The 26,458-nt window shown below is 43.7% G+C and overlaps 1 protein-coding gene across 1 annotated transcript in view; it reads right to left on the reverse strand.

Annotated features, from left to right (window-relative positions):
- The window catches only part of TGFB1I1 (transforming growth factor beta 1 induced transcript 1), a 41,793-nt gene extending 16,034 nt beyond the window's left edge, over positions 1 to 25,759 (reverse strand). Inside the window, 5 exon segments of the mRNA XM_060780199.2 lie at positions 611 to 753; positions 3,953 to 4,032; positions 6,736 to 6,878; positions 25,504 to 25,590; positions 25,593 to 25,759. Coding sequence (XP_060636182.2) covers positions 611 to 753; positions 3,953 to 4,032; positions 6,736 to 6,878; positions 25,504 to 25,590; positions 25,593 to 25,698 — 559 coding nt within the window. The 5' untranslated portion in view covers positions 25,699 to 25,759.
- Between the last annotated feature and the right edge of the window lie 699 nt (positions 25,760 to 26,458).

Here is a 26,458-nt window from a genome sequence, read left to right on the forward strand (position 1 = left end):
CCTCTGTCAGCTTCGGCTCTCCATGCAGGGACATGAGAGAAGCCTCCCACAAGGATGTAAAGCATCAAAAACATCCTGGCGTCACCTGGGCAACGTCCCTGCAGACGGCCAATTATCTCACACCAGAAGCGACTTGCAGTTTCTCAAGTCACTCCTGACATGACAAAAAAAACCCCAAAACACTGATATACTACTCCCATACATAGAGGTTTTGTTTCAGGCATTGCTACACCATTATAAATACAGGTGAGTACATGAAGGAATCATTCCTTCTCTTATCAAGGTTGAGCTCTTTCTGGCAGCCAGCATGGCATAGAGTTTTCAGTCTTCAATCTCTGAAGATCAGGGTTCAAATCTCTGCTTGGCCATGAACTCAACTGGGTGACCTCAGGCAAATCACACACTCTTAGCCCCACAAAAACCTATGAGATGTCATCATAAATTGGAAATGACTTAAAGACACACAACAACAACAACAACAACAACATCTCTCTGAGAAAATCCATACTTTTTGTTCCAGTGTGGAAGTAGAAGGGAAGGGCATAAATAACTTATACCGCACAATACAATACACTCTCCTTTCCCCAGCACCCCTCCACAATCCTTGTACCTGTGATATTGAACTGGGTTGCATTGAGTTCCTGCAGCAGTCGATCCAATTCGCAAAGCCCAGCTCCGAGCACACCGCTGGAGGAGGAGAAGGGTGGAGGCCCACCTTCCTTAGGCTTGGGTGAACGTGGCTTGCAGACCGTGCTGGGAAAGACAATTGAGAGAGAAAGAAGATGAAGTCATAGGAGAGATGTGTAGGGCAGCCAGCCACGCTGAGCCAAGCGCATGGGGTGGGAGTAGGATGGAGAGATTAGTACTCTTGCCACACCCCAAGGAGATGGATGCGGCACCAGACAGCTCCACAGAGAATGAGAAAAGGGGCAGCAGGGGGGGGGGGGAGCAGAGGGGTGGTAGCTATTTATAGGATCCCTCGGCTTAATGGAAATTTTGGAACGAGGCCAGTGGAATTGGGCAGAGCTCCCAGAGTGGCCAAACGCCTTTGTAATCATCTTTCCTGTCCCTTCTCCCTCTTTTCATCCTTCCGACACTGATGTCCCACTGAAACACAAGATTAAGCGCATGGCTCCCTCCAGGTCATGCCTAGTTCAGGGTGTATGTGTTTTCAATATTTGCCCACGAGGAGAAGGCAATTTCAGCCACTATGATTTCTCTTCTCAAAGAGCTACATGACTGGGAAAAACTCCCTTGTTACACCGGCTCCACTGGCTGCCAATCAAGTCAAAGTGCTGGTTTTAACCTACAAAACCCTACACGGTTCCGGCCCGGTTTACCTGTCCGAACGCATCTCGTCCTATAAACCATCAAGGATGTTAAGATTTCTGGAGAGGCCCTGCTCTCAATCACACCATCTTCAGAGTTGCGTTTGGTGGGGACGAGAGACAGGGCCTTCTCTGTGGTGGCCCCCTGGCTATGGAACTCTCTCCCTGGTGAGGTCTGCCCCCTCCCTCCTGTCCTTCAGGAAGCAGCTGAAATCCTGGCTGTGGAATCAGGCATTCGCACATTGATGGATGTTCCGGTGCAATTTAAGTGGTAATGGACAACAACAATTGGTTTGAGTTTGATGATGAATTGGATGATGTTTTTAACTTGTTGAACTGTTTTTATATGCATTTTAGAACTTATTTAATATGTATGTTGTTTTTATGATGTTATTTATTGTATTGTATAGCATTGAATTTTTGCTCTTAGCCATTCTGAGTCCCTCCACGGAACTAGAGAAGAATGGGATACAAAAGTTCAAAATAAATAAATAAAAAGAGCAGCTATTTCAAATATCTCCCTTCCATGGAAATATTGTTAATTTGTGATGTCCCTGTTCCTCCAGAAAGGACATAATATTGCCAAAGGGTTTTGTTTTGATGCCAGGAGCGACTTGAGAAACTGCAAATTGTTTTTGGGGTGAGAGAATTGGCTATCTGCAAAGACGTTGTCCAGGGGACGCCCAGATGTTTGATCTTTTACAATCCTTGTGGGAGGCTTCTCTCATTTCTCCACATGGGGAGCTGGAGCTGATAGAGGGAGCTCAACCCGCTCATCCCATATCTGAACCATTTACCTATTGGTCAGCAGTCTTGCTGGCTCAAGGATTTAACCCTTTGCGCCACCGGGGGCTCTATTGCTAAAGTGAAAATTAGAGAAGGCTTCTATGCCATTAATGGCTATGTAAAAGAGAAAATTTCAGCCAATCTTGCATGTTACCTGGTTGTGTGACAAAGCAATAAGTGCTGCACAGGAGTTGTCTCCAGTTATCAATATGCCATTCTTATTCCAGATACATAAATGCATCTTGCAGTTGAATCATGGCACCACACTGGCAACTCAACAGTATCTTACACCTCACTTGACAGCCCTAGGCTGACATGGGAGAATGTGGACTAGACTACATAGGATGCACTGCTCTGTCTTCCATTCACATTTCCTCAGGGTCTGCAATATTTATTTTATACTGCCCAAAAGATGGGCCAAACCTGCCTAAGTATCTACCTGTCTATAGGGCACTGTTGCTGGGTTTGCCTTCCCCAATTCTCCCCCGATATAATGTGGTTCACTCACATTACACATCTTCTGTCCCATGTCATGTTTAACGCTCTACATCTCCCTTGCATTTAGTGGCTTCATTTTTCCAAATACTATTTTTTTAAAAAAATAGTATCACAAGTGACTTGAGAAACTGCAAGTCATTTCTGGTGTAAGGGAATCAGGCATCTGCAGAGACGTTACCCAGGGGATGCCCGGATGTGTTACCATCCTGTGGGAGGCTTTTCTCATGTCCCTGCATGGGAGCTTGGGCTGACAGATGGGAGCTCACCCCATCTCATGGATTCGAACCATCCACCTTCAGGTCAGCAGTTCAGCCGGCAAAAGGGTTTAACCCATTGCACTATCGCAGCTCCAAATGCTAAATGAAAAGCAGAGAGCCAACATGGTGCAGTGCTTTGAGGGCTCTGGAGATCAGGGTATGATCCCTGGAAACCCACTGGGTGACCTTGGGCAAATCACACTCTCTCAGCCTCAAAGTAAGGCAAGGGCAAACCCCCTTTGAACAAATCTTGCCAAGAAAACTCCGTAAGAGGTTTCCCTTAGGCCGGATCTCTGCAAGCAGGCATGTAGCCGGGGGGGGGGGGGGGGGGGGCCTCGGGGGGCTTCAGCCCCTCCCCCTGAAATTCTCATGGTGGTTCGCGAAAAGGCCTTACTGGTGCATTATTTAAACTGTTATGTTTATTAATATCATGATTTGATCACCATTCTCAATATATCCCATATGTATGGATGTAATGGGGTAATGATACAAAAGGTTTGCTAGGCTAGACCCTCTTTCACTCAGACTCAGCCCCCCCCCCCGAAACTCAGCCCCCCCCCGAAACCCCCCCCTGAAAATTTTTTAGCCCCCCCCCCCCCCCCCCCGAAATGAAATCCTGGCTACGGGCCTGTCTGCAAGTCAGAATTTCTTTGAAGACACACAGCAACAAGAATGAGAATCAACTATGAATGTTCCCAAATATGTGAGGGCATCGCTGTAGAGGGAGAGATGAGTGCATTGCCCGCAAAATAAAAGTTATGTATTTTCAAATTAAATTTTCCTCCGTCCCCAATTTTTTAACATTGCAGAGGACAAAACATTGAAAACTTTGCACACCAAAAACACTCTGTTCTGTCTTTCCTTCGTGGCTCTTGCTCTCCTTTTTTCTTTGTGTGTCAAAACTGCATTTCTAAATGCTCAACTGGCATTTTAAGTTATTGTCATCCTATAAATTTGGGAGTGAAGGAAAATTTCATGATGTATTCAGAAATCTTGCTAAGAGCATGGCCTCATATTATACATACCAATACCCCTGCTCACAAAGAACCCTTCCTCACACAAATAGAAATGTTTCTACTTTACCTGTACAGGTGTTCCTTGTCACTCCCACCCTGCAGGGTAGATGCTGGAAGAGGCTCAACAGACATGCCAGTGGTTCCAGTCTGAAACAAAAGAATTAGGAGCCATTATTAAGGAGATGAGTTGATATCTAAGTGCTGGAGAAACAGATAGTAGCTGGACCATTTCTGGCTTGAGTAACACACTTTACTAACTTACTAACTCACTCACTTACTTACTTACTTACTTAGGTGATCCCTTGTAGCCTGAGGATGATGGTTCTCCAAGTGTAGTGTCTTGGTGGTGGGTCCGTAGGTGACTTTGGAGCCCTATTCTTGATCCGCATGTTCTCCCGCAGAGAGGACTTTGGTTTCGAGGTAGAAGGCGGTCCTGGTCAGGGTTGGCTTGACACGCCTTCTTCCTGGCACATTTCTCCCTTTTGCCCTCCATTCGTACCTCTTTGAATTCTGCAGCATTGCTGGTCACAGCTGACCTCCAGTTAGAGCACTCAAGGACCAGGACTTCCCAGTTCTCAGTGTCTATCCCACAGTTTTTAAGGTTGGCTTTAAGCCCATCTTTAAACCTTTTTTCCTATCCAACAACGTTACGTTTTCTGTTCTTAAGTTGGGAGACAAGGATCGGACATTTGAACAATGTGGCCAGTCCAGTGGAGTTGATGGCTTAGGAGCATCACTTCAGTGCTGGTGGTCTTTGCTTCTTCCAGCATGCTGACATTTGTCCACCTGTCTTCCCAAGAGATCTGAAGGATTTTTCGGCCATACTGATGGAATCGTTCCAGGAGTTGCCTGTGACATCTGCAGACAGTCCACATTTCGGAGATGTCCCACAGGGTTGGGAGCACAATAGCTTTATATCTTCCCAACCCCTCATTCCGAATTCCTTCCCCTCCCTTCTTTTTTATGTAAATTTTGAAAAACTTAATAAAAATTATTAAACAAAAAAAGCGCACTTTGGTTTTCCTACGGATGTCCTGATCCTCAAACACTCTCTGCTTCATTCAGAAGAATGCTGCACTCGCAGAGCCCAGGCGATGTTGTATTTCAGTGTCAATGTTGACTTTTGTGGAGAGGTGGCTGCCAAGGTAGTGGAAATGGTCAACATTTTCTAATGTTATACCATTAAGATGTATTTCTGGCATTGCAGAGAGATTGGTTGGTGATTGATGGAAGAGCACTTTAGTTTTCTCAATGTTCACTGAGAGTCCAGCTTCTTGTACGCTTCTGCAAACTGTGAGCAATCTAGTACAGCAGAATCTCTACAAACCCAAGTAATTCTAATTACTACATATGTCTCCATAAAGCATGTCTTGGCAGGAAATCAATTAACATCCCTAACATATCTATGGCCTGAAGTTGCTTTTATTGGTTTAGAATTGATTGTTTTAGTTAATGCACAACAAACGTTTAATAAATGTACATGGAGCATGTTTGAAAAAAGAAAGATAGAAACAGCTCATTTCAAGGCAGACACATGAGACAAGACAGGATAGCTTAATACTGCTTGATTCACTGTGCATGAGAAATGAGTTTGGAAAGAATACACAGATCGTATACATAGAATCAAGATTTGCATGTTTATTTGTAGATAACTTCAAAGAGAGAAGATTTTTTCCCTATCCTTATATAGATAACTTTTACGTGTCCTCAAGATCATGTGAGAATTCCTGGTATAAGAGTCTCTGATATGAAAGATAATTTCTTTAATCTCTCACTTAGACCCCTTCTACACTGCCATATAATTCAGTTCAAAGCAAATAATCTGGATTGTATTGCCAAGTTTACTGCTTCCTTCCACAGAGCCCTTGAGTTTCTTCAACAGATGACAAACTTGCAGAAATGAAGACGTAAGTTTTGGTCATTTAATCTTCACACTAAGAAACGTGTAACGCATCAATCACTGCCGGTTTTTCAATCATTTTATGGACAGAGGCTTTCTGCTTCCAAAGACACAACAAGTTTCTTGGGTTGCTGTGAGTTTTCCGGGCTATATGGCCATGTTCCAGAAGCATTCTCTCCTGATGTTTCACCCCCATCTATGGCAGGCAACCTCAGAGGTTGAGAGGTCTGGTAAAAGCTAGGAAAGTGGGATTTATATATCTGTGGAATGTCCAGGGTGGGAGAAAGAACCTGTCTGTTTGAGGCATGTGTGTATGTTGCAATTGGCACCTTGATTAGCAATTAAATGGCCTTGCAGCTTCAAAGACTGGCTGGTTCCTGCTTGGGGAATCCTTAGTTGGAAGGTGTTAACTGGCCCTGATTGTTTCATGTCAGGAATTCCCCTATTGTTTGCATGTTCCTCTGTATTTACTGACCAGATTTTATAGTTTTTTAAATATTAGTAGCCAAAGTTTGTTCATTTTCATGATTCCCTCCTTTCTGTTGAAATTGTCCACATGCTTGTAGATTTCAATGGCTTCTCTGTGTAGTCTGACATGGTGGTTTTTAGAGTGGTTAAACATTTCTGTGTTCTCAAATAATATGCTGTGTCCAGGTTGGTTCATCAGGTGCTCTACTATGGCTGACTTCTCTGGATGAATTAGTCTGCAGTGCCTTTTATGTTCCTTGATTCGTGTTTGGGCAATGCTGTGTTTGGTTTCTTCTTTCTCAAACCAATGACAATATCTATCAACTTTTCCTTTCTTCCCCACAATCCCTTTCATCACTGTTCTAGCATATCATGCCCAGTGTCCCTACTATAGAGAAAAAGCACTCTCTGAGAAAAAACAGTTCTCCCAAAGAGCTTTCCTTCAACAGAAACACCATCAACAACAATAACACAATGCTTACCTGCTGCTGAGGGTTGTAAGGTGGGGGAGCTGGCTTGGATTCTGGGTTCCTGTCTTGGCTCAGGGCTCCCCCTGAATCGGTAAGCAAAACGGGCCGTTTGGAGATATGGGAGGTTGTCGTCTCCAGGTCAGCCAAGAGAGCATCTGGTAGGGAAAGAAATAAGACAGGCTGAGAATGGGACTAATGGTGGAAGAGTGCTGGAAGGGGATCAGACCTGAAAAACATCCCCAATGCTACTTTTCACAGATGAAAACTTGGATGTGTATGGCCAAGCAACATCAAAGTATAGTCAAGATAGCAAACCCTTATGCCAGCAGGACTGAAGACCAACAAGTCAGAGGTTCAAATCCAGGGAGAGCATTGATGAGCTCCCTCTGTCAGCTCCAGCTCCCCATGTGGGGACATGAGAGAAGACTCCCACAAGGATGGTAAAACATCAAAACATCTAGCCATTCCCTGGTCAGCGTTCTTGCAGATGGCCAATTCTCTCACACCAGAAGAGACTTGCATAAATTTAAAAAAAGGAAGGTATTATAAGGAATAGTAAGTTATTGTTATTACTTATTAATAAGCCCCCAGTGGTGCAATGGGTTAAAGCCTTGTACTGGCAGGACTGCTAACGGAAAGGTCGGCAGTTTGAATTCTGGGAGGGGGTGAGCTCCCATCTGTCAGCTCCAGTTTCTCATGCAAGGACATGAGAGAAGCCTCCCACAGGATGGTAAAACTTCTGTGCATCCCCTGGGCAATGTCCTTGCAGACATCCAATTCTCTCACAGCAGAAGTGACTTGCAATTTCTCAGGTTGCTCCAGAAACACACAAAAAAGGAAAGATAAACACACAAGCCAGGAGAGACTGCAGAAATTTGCTTTTATCTGATGCTACTGGGTAGAACACTGTTTCATCTTCTTTTCTTTTCTCTATGTTGAGGACTAAGTGGTTTTACACTTTGAACTCAGCTGAAAGCAACTGAAATAAACTGAAGACAAAGTAAGAAAGTGAGAGGGGAAAGAAAAGTTGAAAGTAGATGAAAAAGTAGGACAACAGATTAATCAGGATAGTCACTGCAAACTGGGAATAGATGAAAGCTATGTCTACATCTCCATTGACATAATCTGTTAAGTCGGAAACCTTGTCATGATAAAAAGCAATGTAATGAGCTGAACTCATGCTTTATTTAATGCCTCTTTTTGTGCTTACCAGGAAAAAACAATGTTGGGATAACTCAAAATGTCATCTGAACCTGGGGTCAAAGCTTGGAAAAGTATTGTTTAAAAGCAGTTTATTTGGTTACCCATTACAGTGTTTCTCAACCTTCCTAATGCCGTGACCCCTTGATACAGTTCCTTATATTGTGGTGTCTCCCAACCATAAAATTACTTTTGTTGCTACTTCATAACTGTTATTTTGCTACTGTTACGAATCATAATGTAAGTATCTGATATGCAGGATATATTTTCATTTATTGGACCAAATTTGGCACAAATACCCAATACACTCAAATTTGAATACTGGTGGGGAAGGAGGAATTTATTTTCTCTATAGTTTTAGTGGCTGGGATTTAAAGTTAACCTACATGTGCCAAAATTTGAACACTGGTGGGGTTGGGGGGGATTGATTTTGTCATTTGGGAGTTGTAGTTGCTGGGATTTATAGTTCATCTACAATCAAAGAGTTTTCTGAACTCCACCACTGATGGAATTGAACCAAACTTGGCATACAGAACTCCCATGACCAACACAAAATACTAGAAGGGTCTGGTGAGAACTGACCATGGGTTTTGGAGTTATAGTTCACCTACATCCAGAGCACTGTGGACTCAAACAATGATATATCTGGACCAAACTTGGCACAAATATTCAATATGCCTAGATGCGAACACTGTCCGAGTTTGGGGAAAATAGACCTTGACATTTGGGAGTTGTAGTTGTTGGGATTTATACTTCACCTACAGTCAAAGAGAATTCTGAACCCCACAATTACAAAATTGGCCTAAACTTCCCACATAGAACCCCCTTGCCTTGAAGGGACTCGCTGGTTCGAGCCTCCCTCCAGCCTCTCACGCTCTCCCTTGCCTGTGCATGTACACCACACTGCCAAGCACCAAGCACACCTGCTCTCCCCTCCCAGCTTGGAGTCTGAGAAACAGCCCTCTCCTTGGCTAAGAGGCCAGCCAATCACAGTGGAGAAAGGCTTTTGCTAGGAGGATTCCCCATCTGTTTCCAAAAAGGAAGAGAAGAACAGGCATTGAGATCTTCAGTCTTCTCTGCCAAAGGGGTTCCTAAGACCATCAGAAATATAGGTTTTCTGATTATCTTTGGTGACCCCTCTGAAACACCCTTGTGACCCCCCCCCCTTCCAGGGCTGACCCCCAGGTTGAGAAACATTGCATTGTTGTTGTTCATTCATGCAGTCATTTCCAACTTTTCATGACCTCGTGGACCAGCTCATGCCAGAGCTCTCTGTCGGCTATCGCCACCCCCAGTTCCTTCAAGATCAATCCAGTCACTTCAAGGATACCATCCATCCATCTTGCCCTTGTCGGCCCCTCTTCCTTTTTCCTTCCTTTTCCCCCAGCATAATTGTCTTCTCTAAGCTTTCCTTTCTTCTCATGATGTGGCCAAAGTACTTCATCTTGGCCTCTACTATCCTTTCCTCCAATGAGCAGTCGGGCTTTATTTCCTGAGGTATGGACTGGTTGGATCTTCTTGTGGTCCAAGGCACTCTCAGAACTTTCCTCCAACACACAGTTCAACAGCATCTATCTTCCTTCTCTCAGCCTTCCCTATGGTCCAGCTCTCGCATCCATAGGTGACTACGGGGAATACCATTGCTTTGACTATGCGGATCTTCATTGCCAGTGTGATGTCTCTACTCTTCACTATTTTATTGAGATTGGGAATTGCTTTCCTCCTGATTTCCTGGCTGCAGTCTGCATCTGCAGTAATCTTTGCACCTAGAAATACAAAGTCTGTCACTGCCTCCACGTTTTCTCCCTCTATTTCTGCATTACAATGTTTTTAAAGTTCTTTATTATTAGTACTGATTAACCCTTTGTCCCTTCACTGCTTTCAAAAAGTCTCCCATTCTCTATCCCCCAACCATTCTCCCCTCTGGTATTCAGCAAGGGAGAAGAGGAATTTTGTCCACCTCGTGGATTTGGACAAAAGGAAACTATTAAAGCCTCTCTTAGCTTATGTGGTCCTCCTCAATAAATGTTGCCATCTTGAGCACATTCTCATGTTGTTCATCTTTGCGCGCCCTGGTTTTCATTTGTGACATGTTGGAGGATATGTGTTGCTAATTACAATGCTGAAAATAAATATCATGTTGCAGTATTTGTTACACCCTTTATTAGTTTTCCATTACTTTGTTACTTTTTGAAGGAAAATAACCCTTTAGAATTGATGTAAAATTGGCAAAAGAAACATTATTGTCAAAATGTCTATAAAAATGCCCATTAAAAGTAACATCTGAAAGTAACTATGCACGCTTGGAGCAGGACTGGTAAAATCTGGAGAACGAACCCTAGCTCTCTGGTTTTCTGCTTTCCCGCTGTTAATAATCAGTGGTTTCAGCTGCTCTGCTATGGTACTTTGCAGATCCGGAGGCAATGAAAATCTGCAAAGCGTCTTCCCTGCTTGACCTGCTGCCCCAGCTAAGCCTCCAAGGGAGCGGATACCTGGCATCTAATCTACCATCTTAAATACATGGATTATTCCATAATAAAAACAGGGCATAATTTCACACCCTTTCAATAGCTGCCATGTGGTTATATGATGATTTGTGCCCAGCTTGCCTCCTATACAATATATGTATAGGATATGCCTGTGTTGGACAGGGTTACACTGCCCCTGAAGATGCACATTCACAGCTTGTGGTTTTTTCTGGACTCAGCGCTAAGCCTGGAATCCCAGGTTTCGGCGGCAGCCGGGGAGCATTCGCACAATTAAAACTTGTGCGCCAGTTGCACCCGTACTTTGGGAAGCCAGACTTGGCTACAGTAGTCCACACTCTGATTACATCCCAAATAGACTACTGCAATGCGTTCTACATGGGGCTGCCTTTGAAGGCTGTTCAGAAGACTGCCAATCTGCTACCGAGCAGGTTGGCAGAAGTGCTGGCTTTAGCCTATAAAGCCCTAAATGGTTCTGGCCCAGCTTATATGTCTGAATGTATCTCCCTCTATGAACCATCACAGAGTTTAAGATCATCTGGGGAGGCCCTGCTCTCGGTCCTGCCTTCCTCCCGAAAAGACTATTACAATGCGCTCTACGTGGGGCTGCCTTTGAAGATTGTTGGGAAGCTGCAAATGGTCCAAAGGGTGGCAGCCAGATGGTTTACCAGAACGGCATACAGAGAGCATACGGCCCCCCTGTTACGTCAGCTCCATTGGCTGCCAATCTGCTACTGAGCACAATTCAAAGTGCTGGCTTTAGCCCAGAGGTCCTTAAACTTTTTAAACAGAGGGCCAGGTCACAGACCCTCAAACTGTTGGAGGGCCACCTTATAATTTGAAAAAATATGAATGAATTCCTATGCACACTGCACATATCTTATTTGTAGTGCAAAGAAACACTTAAAACAATACAATAATTAAAATGAAGAACAATTTTAACAAATATAAACTTACTGGTATTTCAATGGGAAGTGTGGGCCTACTTTTGGTTGATGAGATAGGATTGTTGTTGTTGTTGTTGTGTGCTTTCAAGTCATTTCAGACTTAATTTGACCCAGAGCAAGGGCTGGATAAATGACCTTGGAGGGCCATATCTGGGCCCCAGGCCTTAGTTTGAGGACCCCTGCTCTAGCTTATAAAGCCCTAAACAGTTCTGGCCCAGCTTATATGTCTGAACATATCTCCCTCTATGAAGCACCACAGAGATCATCTGGGGAGGCCCTGCTCTCAGTCCCACCTCCCTCACAAGCACGATTGGCGGAAACAAGAGACAGGGCCTTCTCAGTGATGGCCCCTCGGCTGTGGAACTCCCTCCTCAGGGATATTAGATTAACCCCCTTCCTCCTGACCTTCCACAAATAGTGAAAACATGACCTTGTGACCAAGCCTTTAGAGAAATTGTGCAATAGATAGACTTGGAACAATGTGTAATGACCATTGGAATGGCCCAGATTATGCTCGTGGATTACATGTTTAACTCTGAATGTGATGTTTTTTAAATGTTTTAATTGTTTTTAATGTACTTTTTAAATTCTATTTTAATATTTATTAAATTGTAAATTGTATTTTAAGGCATCAAATTGTTGCCTGTATGTAAAACCACTTTGAGTCTCCTCCGGGGCGAGAAAGGCAAGGTAGAAATGTTGTAAATAAATAAATAATAAATAAATATACCACGTTTAGTCCACCTTCTTTGAATACACTATGTGGAAAAGCAGCCTTACAATTGGTCTTTGCTCCACTTTTTTAATAACCTGGATATAGGTGTACAACTGAACACAACAAGGGGGATGCCCAGTTCCTGAATAATAGGGTCTTAATTTTGTTAAAATGACAACATTCTTACAATCTAATTTCACACAGTAATTAATTATCTACCGAATTTTCCTCGGTACAAGCTGGCTTCACACTTCTGTGAGTCCTAGAAAGTCCAAAAAATGATATATATTTTTCCAAACTCTCCTGCTCAAATCCTGCCCTTGTTTTCTCAGAACTCTAGATCTTATTGCTTTTAATCTGATATCACTCAGAGAAGATTAAAAAGGTAAAGCTTTCCCCTTGACATTAAGTCTAGTCGAGTCCAACTCTGGAAGGTGCAGCTCATCTCCATTTCTAAGCCAAAGAGCTGGCATTGTCCATAGACGCCTCCTAGGTCATATGGCCGGCATGACTGCATGGAGCACCACTACCTTCCTTCTGAAGCAATACCTATTGATCTATTCACATTTGCATGTTTTTGAACTGCTAGGTTGGCAGAAGCTGGGGCTAACAACGGGAGCTCACCCCATCCCATGAATTAGAACCACTGACCTTCCAGTCAGCAAGTTCTACAGCTTAGCAGTTTAATCTGCTGTACCACCATATCCCCATAACACTGAATTTATTCCTCATGTTCAGAAAAATTATGTGTTCCAAATGTTCAGAGAAGATTATGCTGTATTTATTCCTAATGTTCAGGAAAGGCAGAGTGATGAGAACATAGCTAATATGCTAATTTGAGGACTAAATAGGAGAGGCAGAGACTCAAAATGACCTCTAAAAATGAGATTAAAGAGGCTATTGAAGGGAGGGGAACATATACAGAAGAGCCAATTGACATTGGTGTATTATTCAAGGCAGAGGCTAGAAACATTACTTTTGTGGACTGCAAATACTTTTTGAGACTTTATCCAGAACTTTATACCTTCCTCTCCCACATTCTGATTCAGAGACAATATATTTTACACATGTCCAGATGCTCTTTTGTTATTCTTTAGGGTCAGTGGTTAGCTAGCATTAAAAACAAGCTCTCGGGCTAGAAAATGTGATCTCAGGCGTAACTCTGCACAGCTCTACATACAGCTCTATGTGTTGGTTTCTGCCCGCTACAGCCATGGACTGTCGAAAGAGAGACTTACTTAAACTTTCCATTCCACCCGCAGGCAAACTTGTGCTCCCTTCCACACAATCCCCCTTTTGTGCAATCCCCCTTTCCCACCCAGAGCGAGTTCCACAGAGGCCTTTTTGAGTTTCCCAAATCCAACGGTCCTGTGAGCAGCAGATCATTGCAAGCATCTGGGACAACCACTCTTTTAATCATTCCACCCTCAGATGCCAGGAGAGGGACTGTATACATATTTCTTTTTAAAACCACTAACACAATTCTCATGTGTTCTCAAAACCAGCCTCCAGCTACTGTTCTTAAAATAATAAAGACATTGACATAGCATTCCTAGTGTTTGAGAACTCCTAAGCGCAGACTTCTCTCACCCAGTATGCTCCAGATGTAATAGGCAATATCACCTATCATCCCTATCCAACTGAAATGGTGAAGGACCGGGCTGTGGCACAGCTAGTTAAATAGCCAGCTGCATTAAATCACTACTAACTGAGAGGTCATGAGTTCGAAGCCAGCCCAGGTTGGAGTGAGCACCCGACCATGAATAGTCTAGCTTGCTGTTGACCTATGCAGTCCGAAAAACAGTTGCATCTGTCAAGTAGGAAATTTGGGTACCACTTATTTGGGGAGGCTAATTTAGCTAATTCATGACACCATAAAACCTTCCAGCAGCGTGCAGAAGAATGAGGAAGTACTCCATCAAGGACTCGGTGTCACAAGTGGACAGTGAAGCAGCAAGTCCCCCTGTGGCCAGAATTGAGCATTCCTCATGAAACTGGAAAGCTGGAATATTAAATTGTCTCTGTGTCTGTCTATATATGTTGTATGTCTAATGGCATTGAATGCTTGCAATTTATATGTGCATTGTAATCCACCCTGAGTCCCCTGTGGGGTGAGAATGGTGGAATACAAATACTGTAAATAAATAAATAAATAAATAAATAAATAAATAAAATGAAGTATGTAGTTCAACCACATTAGGACCCAAAATGGTCAGATATTTTTAAGCCTTTAAGACCCTTTAATAAATGCATTATTGTTATATCTTTGTAGGATATTCCTACTTGGGTTGCTGTGAGTTTTCCAGCCTATATGGCCATGTTCCAGAAGCATTTACTCCTGATGTTTCCCCCACATCTATGACAGGCATCCTCAGATGTTGTAAGGTCTGTTGGAAACTAGGCAAGTGGGGTTTATATATCTGTGGAATAATGTCCAGGGTGGAAGAAAGAATTCTTGTCTGTTTGAGGCAAGTGTGAATGTTACAATTGGCCACCTTGATTAGCATTAAATTGCCTTGGTTTTTTGGGTTGAATTCCTATTTGGTTTTTGAGTTGAAACAGCTCAGCAACACAGATAAATATACAAAGATTGTACGCAAATGCACAGAGCCAGTGTGACCTTGCAAGGATTCAAGGTATGGTGGTGACATTCATGGTGACTACAAAATTATGCCTTTGACAAAGACTCTTCCATTGGAGAAGGATGGAAGAGCACAAGACCACAGTGAATGAACAACAACATTTGCCATCACACATGAGTCGTAAACAGTTATATTAATGCCCACCAAATACTTATGGAAGCTTTTTGGTATCTCCAATTCATCTGATTTAGCTTGTAAGGTCTATCTAAGGCAAGGACTGGGTAATTTCCAGATCTATGCAAGCTTTGCCATACACTGCGTATCCATGGATGCTACAAAATAGCACCTGCAGAGCCTAGAACAACAATGTTACTATTGAAACCTTGTTAAAATTACTTTTTGGGGACTGGAGTTCACACCTGCCTCAAACAGACAAGAGTTCTTTCTCCCCTCCTGGACATTCCACAGATATATAAACCTCACTTGCCTAGTTTCCAACAGACCTCACAGCCTCTGAGGATGCCTGCCATAGATGTGGGTGAAACATCAGGAGAGAATGCTTCTGGAACATGGCCATACAGCCCAGAAAACTCACAACAGCCAAGACTCTGGGAGTGTTCAGTATTGCTACAAAAGTGACTCTGTAAAAGACAAGATTGACTTGGGCCTTGATCCTAAATAAATCTTAATAATTAATGAATCCCGCATCCACTAAAGCTCTAGTGGATGAGGGATCCATTAATTATTGAGGTTTATTTAGCATCAAGTCCCAAGTCAATCTTGTCTTCGGTAGAGCTACTTTTCTGTAAAGCTCATCCATTAAAACTCTATTGGATGAGCTTTACATGTACAGTTGATCTCCACTCTGCACTTCAGATATCACAGTCTCGCAGTTGGCTTTGCCCATGATTATTTAAATTCAGAAATATAGGTCCTTTCCAAACCAGTTGGTCACTGTTGGGATAATATGAATTGGATCAGTTCTGCAATCAAGGGGATAGTCTGCTAGGATTGAACACTGCCTTTACATTCATCCTCATCCAGTGATTTTCCTCTGTTTTTATAGTACATCCATCCATCCATCCATTGAATTTTCAAAGGCTTTCATGGCCAGAATCACTGGGTTGCTGTGAGTTTTCCAGGCTGTATGGCCATGTTCCAGAAGCATTCTCTCCTGATGTTTCACCCACATCTATGGCAGGCATCCTCAGAGGTTGTGAGGTCTGTTGGAAACTAGGCAAGTGAGGTTTATAGATCTGGGGAATGTCCAACTTTGGAGAAAGAACTTGAGGCATGTGTGAATGTTGCAATTGGCCACCTTGATTAGCATTTACTGTCCTTGCAGTTTCAAAGCCATTAAAAAACTCTAAAATCAGGACAGTAAATAAAGAGCAACACTCAAAAAGCAGGGGAATTCCAGACACCAGTCTATCAGGGCCAGCTAACACCCCCAACAAAGGATTTCTCCAGGCAGCACCCAGCCAGGCTTTGAAGCTGCAAGGACATTAAATGCTAATCAACATGGCCAATTGCAACATTCACAATCAAGAGTTCTTTCTCCCACCCTAGACATTCCACAGATATACAAACTGTGATAAAATGAAAATCATTCCTAGTTCACATTTGATCAATCCACACACTTTCTTGCCAGAAACAGAAAATATGACACATAGATGATCAATAAAGAACAAGTAGTTTACTCTTCTTAATTCAAGACAACATTATATGAGTTGAATCGACTCACATAATGTCCTTTTAGAGAGATTTAAAATGGTCTTTCTTTGTCTATGTGGAAAATTTCCCTCCGGCAGCTCATGAAACAAGAGCACTCTCAAAACTGTCTCTTCTGCTTCTCTCTGCTTCTCTGCAAACATCTGCACAGCTCAAGCCTGAATAATGTAACAGTAACCAAAACTCCCAGGCTCAGCCAGCTCCCTCGGCATAGTCCAACCAATCAACTTCATGCATTTTATTTTACAATTGACACACACGCTAATTTCCTACATGCCCCAATATAAACCTCACTTGCCTAGTTTCCGACAGACCCCTCAACATCTGAGGATGCCTGCCATAGATGTGGGCAAAATGTCAGGACAGAAGGTTTCTGGAACATGGCCATACAGCCCCAAAAACTCACAGCAACCCATCCATCCATCACTACTAAATTCTCACCTTGACACACTCTTGATCCCCTTGCACCCTCCATATCCAATTCCTTTCTCCAGCCTATCATTTTCCCAATAAGATTGCATGGATACACATCTGGATTAATCCTCCCTTAGGTCATCCAGTGGCACAGTGCATTAAACCACTGAGCTGCTGAACTTGCTGACCGAAATGTCATAGATTTGAATCCAGGGAGTAGCATGAGCTCCTGCTGTTAGCCCCAGCTTCTGGCAACCTAGCAGTTCAAAAACATGAAAATGTGACTAGATCAATAGGTACTGCTCTGGAGGGAAGGTAACGGTGCTCCATGCAATCATACCAGCCACATGACCTTGGAGGTGTCTACAGACAATGCCGGCTCTTCGGTTTAGAAATGGAGATGAGCACCATTTATCCCAGAGTCGGACATGACCGGACATAATGTCAGGGGAAAACCTTTACCTTTACCTAGGTCATCCTAGGCCAAAAAAGAGGAGGAAGTGTCCAGAGACAAGATGGGTTCGAGGAGCCTAATTAGACGGGTTGAATGTTTAACTGTTATTCCAGCTGCTTGCGAAGATGGAGAAGCTAAAAGGCATAGGGAGAAACCAGAAGGGTGGAAGGCAGGAGGGAGGGGAAGGAGCTCTCCCTCTCTTGTCTCTCCTTCCCTCCACCACTTTCTGGCTGATGTCACAGGGCAGAAATGTGTCTAAGGCTGAGAAGGAAACCACAGAGGGAGGGAGGCAGGAATGTAACATGCAAGGAGGGAGGATAAGAGGCATGGAGATGGCGCAGGAAAAGGGGAGGGAGAGGGAAGAGGCGCAGCCTTACAGCCTCCCTTAGAGCATTGATGCTTTGACCCCCTTGGCTTGGGATGTGGGACTGGGATCCAAAGGGGTAGCCAGTTTCATCCTCTGCTTTCTCTGATCCAGAAGAAGACACTCTAAGGCTGAAAGCTGACTATAAGACCCAAACATATACACCAAAACCCACACCAATGGACATAAGGCACCATTCCTTTCTTAGATGCCCACACCAATGGACACAGGGCACAACTCATTTCTTGCACACCCTTATTGATGACAATCAAAATGTCACTGATTGCATTTTAAATTCCCCCTTGTTTGAGAGCCAGCATAATGTAGTGGTTTAAGCATTAAGCTATGTGACTAAGGTTCAATTCCCAACTCAGGCTCCATTTGCACTGCCATGTAATGCAATTTCATAATACGGTTTAGCTGCATTGAACTACACTATATGAGTCTACACCAGGTATGGGCAAACTTGGGCCCTCCAGGGGTTTTGGACTTCAACTCCCACAATTCCTAACAGCCTCAAACCCCTTCCTTTTCCCCCTCAGTTACTAAAGGAAAGGGCCTGAGGCTGTTAGGAATGGTGGGAGTCGAAGTCCAAAACACCTGGAGGGCCAAAGTATGCCCATGTCTGAATTAGATGGAGTGGGGAATGGGGAAGGGGCAGAAACCTGACCCTTTCTCCCTATTAAACAATGAATGGCACCCAGATGTCTATCTTGAACCCCATTTTTGGAAGAATAGGTATGGTATAAATATACTAGCCATCCCCTGCCACACGTTGCTGTGGCCCAGCCTCACTTGTGTATATATGTGTGTGTTTGTGTGTATGTGTGGTTTTGCGCATGCTTTGTAATGTATCTTTGTTTTTTGGCTTTTAAAGTCTCTTCTGCTGTGTTTTTCAGTGTTTTTATGAGTGATGGTCACTCGTTGGCCTGATAAGTGTTTGGTGTCCAAATTTGGTATCAATTCACCCAGTGGTTTTTGAGTTATGTTAATCCCACAAACAAACATTACATTTTTATTTATATAGATAAGTCAACATGTGCATATTTATTTTTATGTATGCTTTATCCACAAAAGCTTCTGTGTGGCTTGATGGATCTGTACCAAACTTGGCATAAAGACCCATCATGACCCATCTTCCAATTTGATTTTTATTAGTGAGTACCATCACAACACAAAGACAACATTTATCACAATAAACAAACTATAAATAAAAGATTGATAAAGTAATTAAAAAACCCAAAAAAAGAAAACAATCAACATACTATCATGATTCCTTGTACAGTGAAAGTGGGTGAATATGTTAATAGAAGTATGACCCATCTTAAAATACTGGCAGAATATGGGAGCGTTGATAGAAAATGATGGGAGTTATAGTCCAGCCATATCAGGAGAGCCCCGTGAATCTCTCCCACAGTAGATCTGGACCAGTCTTGTCACACATACCCAGTATGATACAACAAAAATACTGGTCAGGTTTGGATGGTGGGAGGAAGCCTGATAGACCAGACTGAGGTTGATGAGAGTTGGAGTCCAGGCACAACCGGAGAGCCGGTTCCAACCTTTCCAAATTTAGGGCTGATGGGATTTCCAGTTGGCCACAACTGGGACTGATATGTGAGGGGAAGTCATAGGGAGAAGGGAGCAGGCTTGTTTCTGGAATACCTGAAATACTGTGTCCAATTCTGAACATCGCAATTGAAGGTAGATGTTGGCAGGCTGGAATGTGTCCAGAGGAAGGCAACTCAAATGATCAAGGGTCTGGAGAACAAGCCCTATGAGGAGCAGCTTAAAGAGGTGGGCGTGTTTAGCAGCTGAGGAGGAAAAGGAAAGGGCCTGAGGCTGTTAGGAATTGTGGGAATTGAAGTCCAAAACACCTGGAGGGCCCAAGTTTGCTCATGCCTGGTCTACACTGCCATATAATGTACTTCAATGCAGTTATACATATTATATTATATTATATTATATTATATTATATTATATTATATTATATGACAATGTTAATGAGTTAACCAAGTCCAGACTACAGAAGATTGCTTGCAACTTTCACTGAAGATGTAGAGCAGCATTTCTCAATCTGGGGGTTGCGAGGGGGGTGACAGAGGAGTCACCAAAGACCATCAGAAAACACAGTAATTTCTGTAGGTTATAGGGGTTCTGTGTGGAAAATTTGACCCAATTCTATCATTGCTGTGGTTCAGAATGCACTTGTAGGTGAACTATAAATCCCAGCAACTACAACTCCCAAATGTCAAGGTCTATTTTCCCCAAACTCCACCAGTGTTCACATTTGGGCCTATTGAGTATTCGTGCCAAGTTTGGTCCAGATCCATCATGGTTTGAGTCCACAGTGTTCTCTATGTAGGTGAACTACAATTCCAAAACTCAAAGTCAATGCCCATCAAACCCTTCCAGTATTTTCTGTTGGTCATGGGAGTTCTGTGTGCCATGTTTGGTTCAATTCCATCATTGGTGGAGTTCAGACTGTTCTTTGATTGTAGGCGAACTATAAAGCCCAGCAACTACAACTCCCAAATGTCAAGGTCTGTTTTCCCCAAACTCCACCAGTGTTCACATTTGGGCCTATTGGGTATTCATGCCAAGATTGGTCCAATCCACAGTGCATCCAGAGAGCATTGTGGATTGTTTGAGTCCACAGTGCTCTCTGGATGTTGGTGAACTACAACTCCAAAACTCAAGGTCAATGCCCATCAAACCCTTCCAGTATTTTCTGTTGGTCATGGGAGTTCTGTGTGCCAAATTTGGTTCAATTCCATCATTAAGAATGCTCTTTGATTGTAGGTGAACTATAAATCCCAGTAACTACAACTCCTAAATGACAAAATCAATGTCACCCCCCTCCCCAACCCTACCACTATTCAAAGTTGGGCATATCGGGTATTTGTGCAAATTTGGTCCAGTGAATGAAAATACATCCTGCATAACAGATATTTACATTATGATTCATAACAATAGCAAAACTACAGTTGTGTAGTAGCAACGAAAATAATTTTATGGTTGGGGTTCATCACAACATGAGGAACTGTATTAAGGGGTCACGGCATTAGGTTGAGAACCACTGGTGCAGATGAAGTTGGAAACTATGCAACCCTACAACCCTCAAATGAGGCTGAGAGAGTGTGAACATGGGTTTACACGGTTCAAGAGGATGCTGTGCCCCATTGAGGCAAATGTGGGGAGGAATGGAGTCAGGGAGGGAAAGCAGGGCCTCTCAAGTCCCCTTCTCCTCCTTCTTTCTCCTTCTTCTTCTCCCCATTCCACCCTCGGGGCCTCAATGGCCGCCCTCAAGCCATTCCGCAAAGCCGCAGGAATAACGCTGAGGGAAACATTCCTCCTTTTCTCCGGATGAGAAGGGCGGAGGCAAGGCTCGATCCGAAGCCGAGAAAGGGGAGGCCGTGGAGGCCCGGAAAAAGAACAGCATGAGCTTGTGTCAGAGGAAAGTGTGTGTAGTGCGAGAGAAAAAGGTATAAAACATAGAGCAGGACATGGAAAACCATTCATACATTATTTCTCTGTTCTGAGTGTCTTGCAAACATGCTTCATCCTACACTATAGATTTAATACCAATGAGAGATGTAGTTTCACGAAGTATTTAGCCTTCTCTGACAAAGTGTACTGGCGGCCTCAGCCAAATGAGAATTTCCATGATTCCATAGCAATAGCAACTGTTATGCCTCAGAGCTATGGGAGATGTAGTTTCACAAAGACAGCTAGTTCCTAACCAAACTACATGTCCCAGGACTCCATAAACATGAACTTATGGCAGTTAGGCCTAACCCTACACTGACTGTCATGCCTCAATGCTACAGGAGATGTAGTTTCACATGACAGAGAGCTGGTGCCTAACCAAACTATATATTCCGGGGTTCCATAAACATGAACTTATGGCATTTAGGCCTAACCCTACACCGCATCTTTGACATCACTTTGACTGTCATGCCTCAATGCTACGGGAGATGTAGTTTCACATGGCAGAGAGCTCGTGTCTAACCAAACTATATATCCCAGGGTTCCATAAACATGAACTATGGCAGTTAGGCCCAACCCTACACTGCATATTTGACACCACTTTGACTGTCTTGCCTCAATGCTATGGGAGATGTAGTTTCACATGACAAAGAGGGGTAGTTCCTAACCAAACTGGATATCCCAGGGTTCCATAAACAGGAACTTATGGCAGTTAGGCCTAACCCTACACTGCATATTTGACACCACTTTGACCATCATGCCTCAATGCTATGGGAGATGTAGTTTCACATGACAGAGAGCTGGTGTCTAACCAAACTTCCATGGATTGCTGTCATTTTTCTGGGCTGTATGGCCATGCGTTCCAGAAGAATACATACTGTCCAGAAAACTCACAGCAACCCAGTGATTCCTGCCATTAAAGTCTTCGACAACACATAAAACATCCATGATTCCATAGCCTTGAGTCATGGCAGTTAGGCCGCATCCTACACTGGAAAATTAAAGCACTTTGACAACACTTGTAACTGCTGTGATTCAATGCACCGGAATGCTGGAAGTTGTAGCTGTGACTCACCAAATTACAACTCCCAGGATTCCTGAGCTAGAACACTTAAAGTGATCTCAAACTGCATTAATTCTACAGTGTAGATGCACCATCAGGCAGCCACAAAATGCACGTGGAAGAGTAAGGAAGGAGCAATGAATAAGGGAGGAGGAAAAAGTCAATGCACAAATATAGTACAGCTAAGTTGTTGAAGAATAAGGAAGAGAGTGTATCTTGCAAAAGAGGAAAGAAAAGTAGTGGAAAAACTGGGTGAAAGGGGGGAAAAAAAGAAAAGAAAGAGGAGAAAGTCATACAAGAAGGGGAAGAACATAGCATGATGAATGAAGGATGGAATGGGAAAGAAAAGAAAGAAGAGGGAGAAGAGGGAAGAGGAAAGGAGGTATGTAATCACCTAGGGCACATCCACAGTGTTAAATGTATGCAGTTTGACACCTCTTTAACTGGAGATGTAGTTTGGTGAGGTATCAGGAGCCTTGGCAGAAAAGGCTAAAGACCTTATGAAACTACAACTCCCACAACCCCATAGCAGTACAAGTGATGTCAAGGTACTTTAATGCTAAAGATGTACCCATAGCAGTCTGTGGGAAGAGCAACACTATGTCCACAATATTTGTTCCCGAGTTATAAATGTCATTTCCTAATTGGTCCTATAATAAAAACATGGGGAAAGTTTATTAAACTCCAAAAACTTTGTTTTTGTGGCACATTTGGTGATAGTTTTTCAATGATTATCTCATAAGAGTCTCAGCCAATTCAACATAATTTGTGGCAGCCACAAAAATGAAGTTAATGGACTTTTAAAGTACATACCGCAGAATTAATAATAATAATAATAATAATACTAATAATAAATTAATTAATAAATTAATATTATTATTTAATAATAAATAATTATATAGGAAATAACACTTTCAAACCAGAAACAGAAAAATGTTCAAATTTTGTTACGTAGTGTAATTTGAGCATGAATCTCATCTGGTTTTGGAAGCTAAGCAGGGCCAGTCCTGGTTTGCAGTTGGAGGGGAGACAGTATTGAGAAAGGAACAAAATTGGCAAAACCAACCCTGAAGAATAATTCTAGTCTAAGGCTGTGTCTACACACGGTGGAGTTAAGGCAGTTTGGCACCACTTGAGGTGCAAGGGCTCAATGCTTTTGGAATCTTTGGGAGTGGTAGTTTAGAGGGACTTTGTCCAACTACAACATGGGTCACCTTCCAAAACTACAAATTCAACAGAAAGGATGAAACCATACAAATGAACAAAATCTGGCTACCAGTATTAAAAAAAAACCTCAAAACACTAAACACTCAGAAAACAGGGGAATTCCAGACAGGAAACAATCAGGGCCAACTAACACCTCCCAACAAAGGATTCCCCCAGACAGGAAGCAGCCAGGCTTTGAAGCTGAAAGGCCATTTAATACTAATCAAGGTGGTCAATTGCAAACATTCCCACTTGCCTCAAACAGACAAGAGTTCTTTCTCCCATCCTGGACATTCCACAGATATATAAACCCCGCTTGCCTAGTTTCCAACAGACTTCACAACCTCTGAGGATGTCTGCCGTAGATATGGGCAAAACGTCAGGAGAGAATGCTTCTAGAACATGGCCATACAGTCCTGAAAACTCACAACAACCCAGTGATTCCAGCCATGAAAGCCTTCAACAATACATTAAAACACCATAATGTTAGCTGGCCCTGATTTATTCTTGTCACCCTCGACCCAGTGATTCCAGCCATGAAACACCATAGTGTTAGCTGGCCCTGATTGATTCTTGTCACCCTCAACCTCTGAGGATGCCTGCCATAGATGTGAGTGAAACGTCAGGAGAGAACGCTTCTGAAACATGGCCAGACAGCCTGGAAAACTCACAGCAACCCAGTGATTCCAACCATGAAAGCCTTCGACAATACATTAAAAGACAATAGTGTTAGCTGGCCCTGATTGATTCTTGTCATCTTCAATCCAGTGATTTCAGCCATAAAACACAATAGTGTTAGCTGGCCCTGATTGATTCTTGTCACCCACTACTTCTGAGGATGCCTGCCATAGATGTGAGTGAAACATCAGGAGAGAATGCTTCTGGAACGTGGCCAGACAGCCTTGAAAACTCACAACAACCCAGTGATTCCAGCTACGAAAGCCTTTGACAGTATATTAAAACACCATAGTGATTGATTTCTGCCACCTTCAACCTCTGAGGATGCCTGCCATAGATGTGGGTGAAACGTCACGAGAGAATGCTTCTGGAACGTGGCCAGACAGCCTGGAAAACTCACAACAACCCAGTGATTCCAGCCATGAAAGCCTTTGACAGTATATTAAAACACCATAGTGTTAGCTGGCCCTGATTGATTCTAGTAACCCTCAACTCAGCTATGAAACACCATAGTGTTAGCTGGCCCTGATTGATTCTTGTCACCCTCAACCTCTGAGGATGTCTGCCGCAGATGTGGGCGAAACGTCAGGAGAGAATGCTTCTGGAACGTGGCCAGACAGCCCGGAAAACTCACTACAACCTAGTGATTCCAGCCATGAAAGCCTTTGACAGTATGTTAAAACACCATAGTGCTAGCTGGCCCTGATTGATTCTAGTCACCCTCAACATGAAACACCATAGTGTTAGCTGGCCCTGGTTGATTCCTGTCACCCTCAATCTCTGAGGATGCCTGCCATGAAAGCCTTCGACAGTATATTAAAACACCATAGTGATTTATTTCTGCCACCTTCAACCTCTAGGGATGTCTGCCACATATGTGGGCGAAACGTCTGGAGAGAATGCTTCTGGAACGTGGCCATACAGCCTGGAAAACTCACAACAACCCTGTGATTCCAGCCATGAAAGCCTTCGACAGTATATTAAAACACCATAATGATTTATTTCTGCCATCCTCAATCTCTGAGGATGCCTGCCACATATGTGGGCGAAACGTCAGGAGAGAATGCTTCTGGAACGTGGCCAGACAGCTGGGAAAACTCACGGCCACCCAAAACTACAAATGTCCGGATCCTTTCTTGAGCCCTGTGTTCATTCCCCAGTGTGAAGCTGCACCCTATAAGAAAATCCACAGAAATTCAGAAGATGGGCTTGAAGAAAGGAAGAAAGGAAGGGGGTGCATCAGAGAGAGGGAGAGAAAAAGGGGGAGACGTGGAAGGGAAGAGTCAAGGAGCGGGAAAGAAGGGAGGGAAGGAAGGAAGGAAGAAGGGATGAGAAAAGAAAAGGAAGGAGGGAGGAAAGGAGGAAGGAAAAGGCGCGGGCGTGGAGGGGATATTCTGGGGAGAAGGGGGTCCCTCCCCGCCCGGCTTCCTCCCCAGTGAGTGCCTTCTTACCCAGGTCGTCCATCCCGCTGGGCCGGTGCGGAGGGGTCTCCCCAAACTCCCTCTTCGGTGCTGCCTGGCTTTTGGGCGGCGCCCCCCGCCCCAGTGACGCGCCTTCCCGGAGCGAGGCAGCCCCACGGCAGCAGCGGCAGCCCTTCCTCCTCCTCCGCCTCCTCCTCCTCCTCCTCCTTCTCTGTGGGTGACCATTTATGGCAAAGGGGATGCGAGCCTCCCTGGGAAAGATGCCCAGGCGCCCCTTCGCCTCCCACAGGGCCAGGGCTCCCCATCTCCTCCACGCCCACTCCCCAAAAACATCCAGCTCAGCTCCTCCTCAGTCCCAGGACAGGACAAGGGGAACACAGGGAGCGAAATGAGAGCACAGAGTTGGTGTAGGTTTTTTCGGGCTATATGGCCATGTTCTAGAAGCATTCTCTCCTGACGTTTCGCCTGCATCTATTTTTATTCTATTTTTATTTACTTTACTTGTATACCGCAGTTTCTCAGCCCAACAGGCGACTCAACGCGGTTTACAACAAGGATAAGAATCAATCAACGATATACAATTTAAAACCATAAAAGCATAATATACAATATTGACACAACAATAGACAACACAATGCATCTCATAACTAGAGTCGTGATCCAATTCATCATCCAAATTTCCATTCCTGTAATCATCACATTCATTGCACTGTTTAACCGAATGCCCGTTCAAACATCCAAGTTTTTAATCTTCTTCGGAACACCATCAGCGAGGGGGCTGATCTTACCTCCATAGGAAGGGCGTTCCACAGCAGGGGGGCCACCACAGAAAAGGCCCTGTCTCTCGTCCCCGCCAGCTGCACCTGTGAAGCAGGCGGGATAGAGAGCAGGGCCTCCCCAGAAGATCTTAGGATCCTGGCGGGCTGATAGGCAGAGATACGTTCGGATAGGTAACTTGGGCCATCTATGGTAGGCATCCTCAGAG

Source organism: Anolis sagrei, chromosome 6, assembly GCF_037176765.1.
Source record: "Anolis sagrei isolate rAnoSag1 chromosome 6, rAnoSag1.mat, whole genome shotgun sequence".
Classification (NCBI taxonomy): domain Eukaryota; kingdom Metazoa; phylum Chordata; class Lepidosauria; order Squamata; family Dactyloidae; genus Anolis; species Anolis sagrei.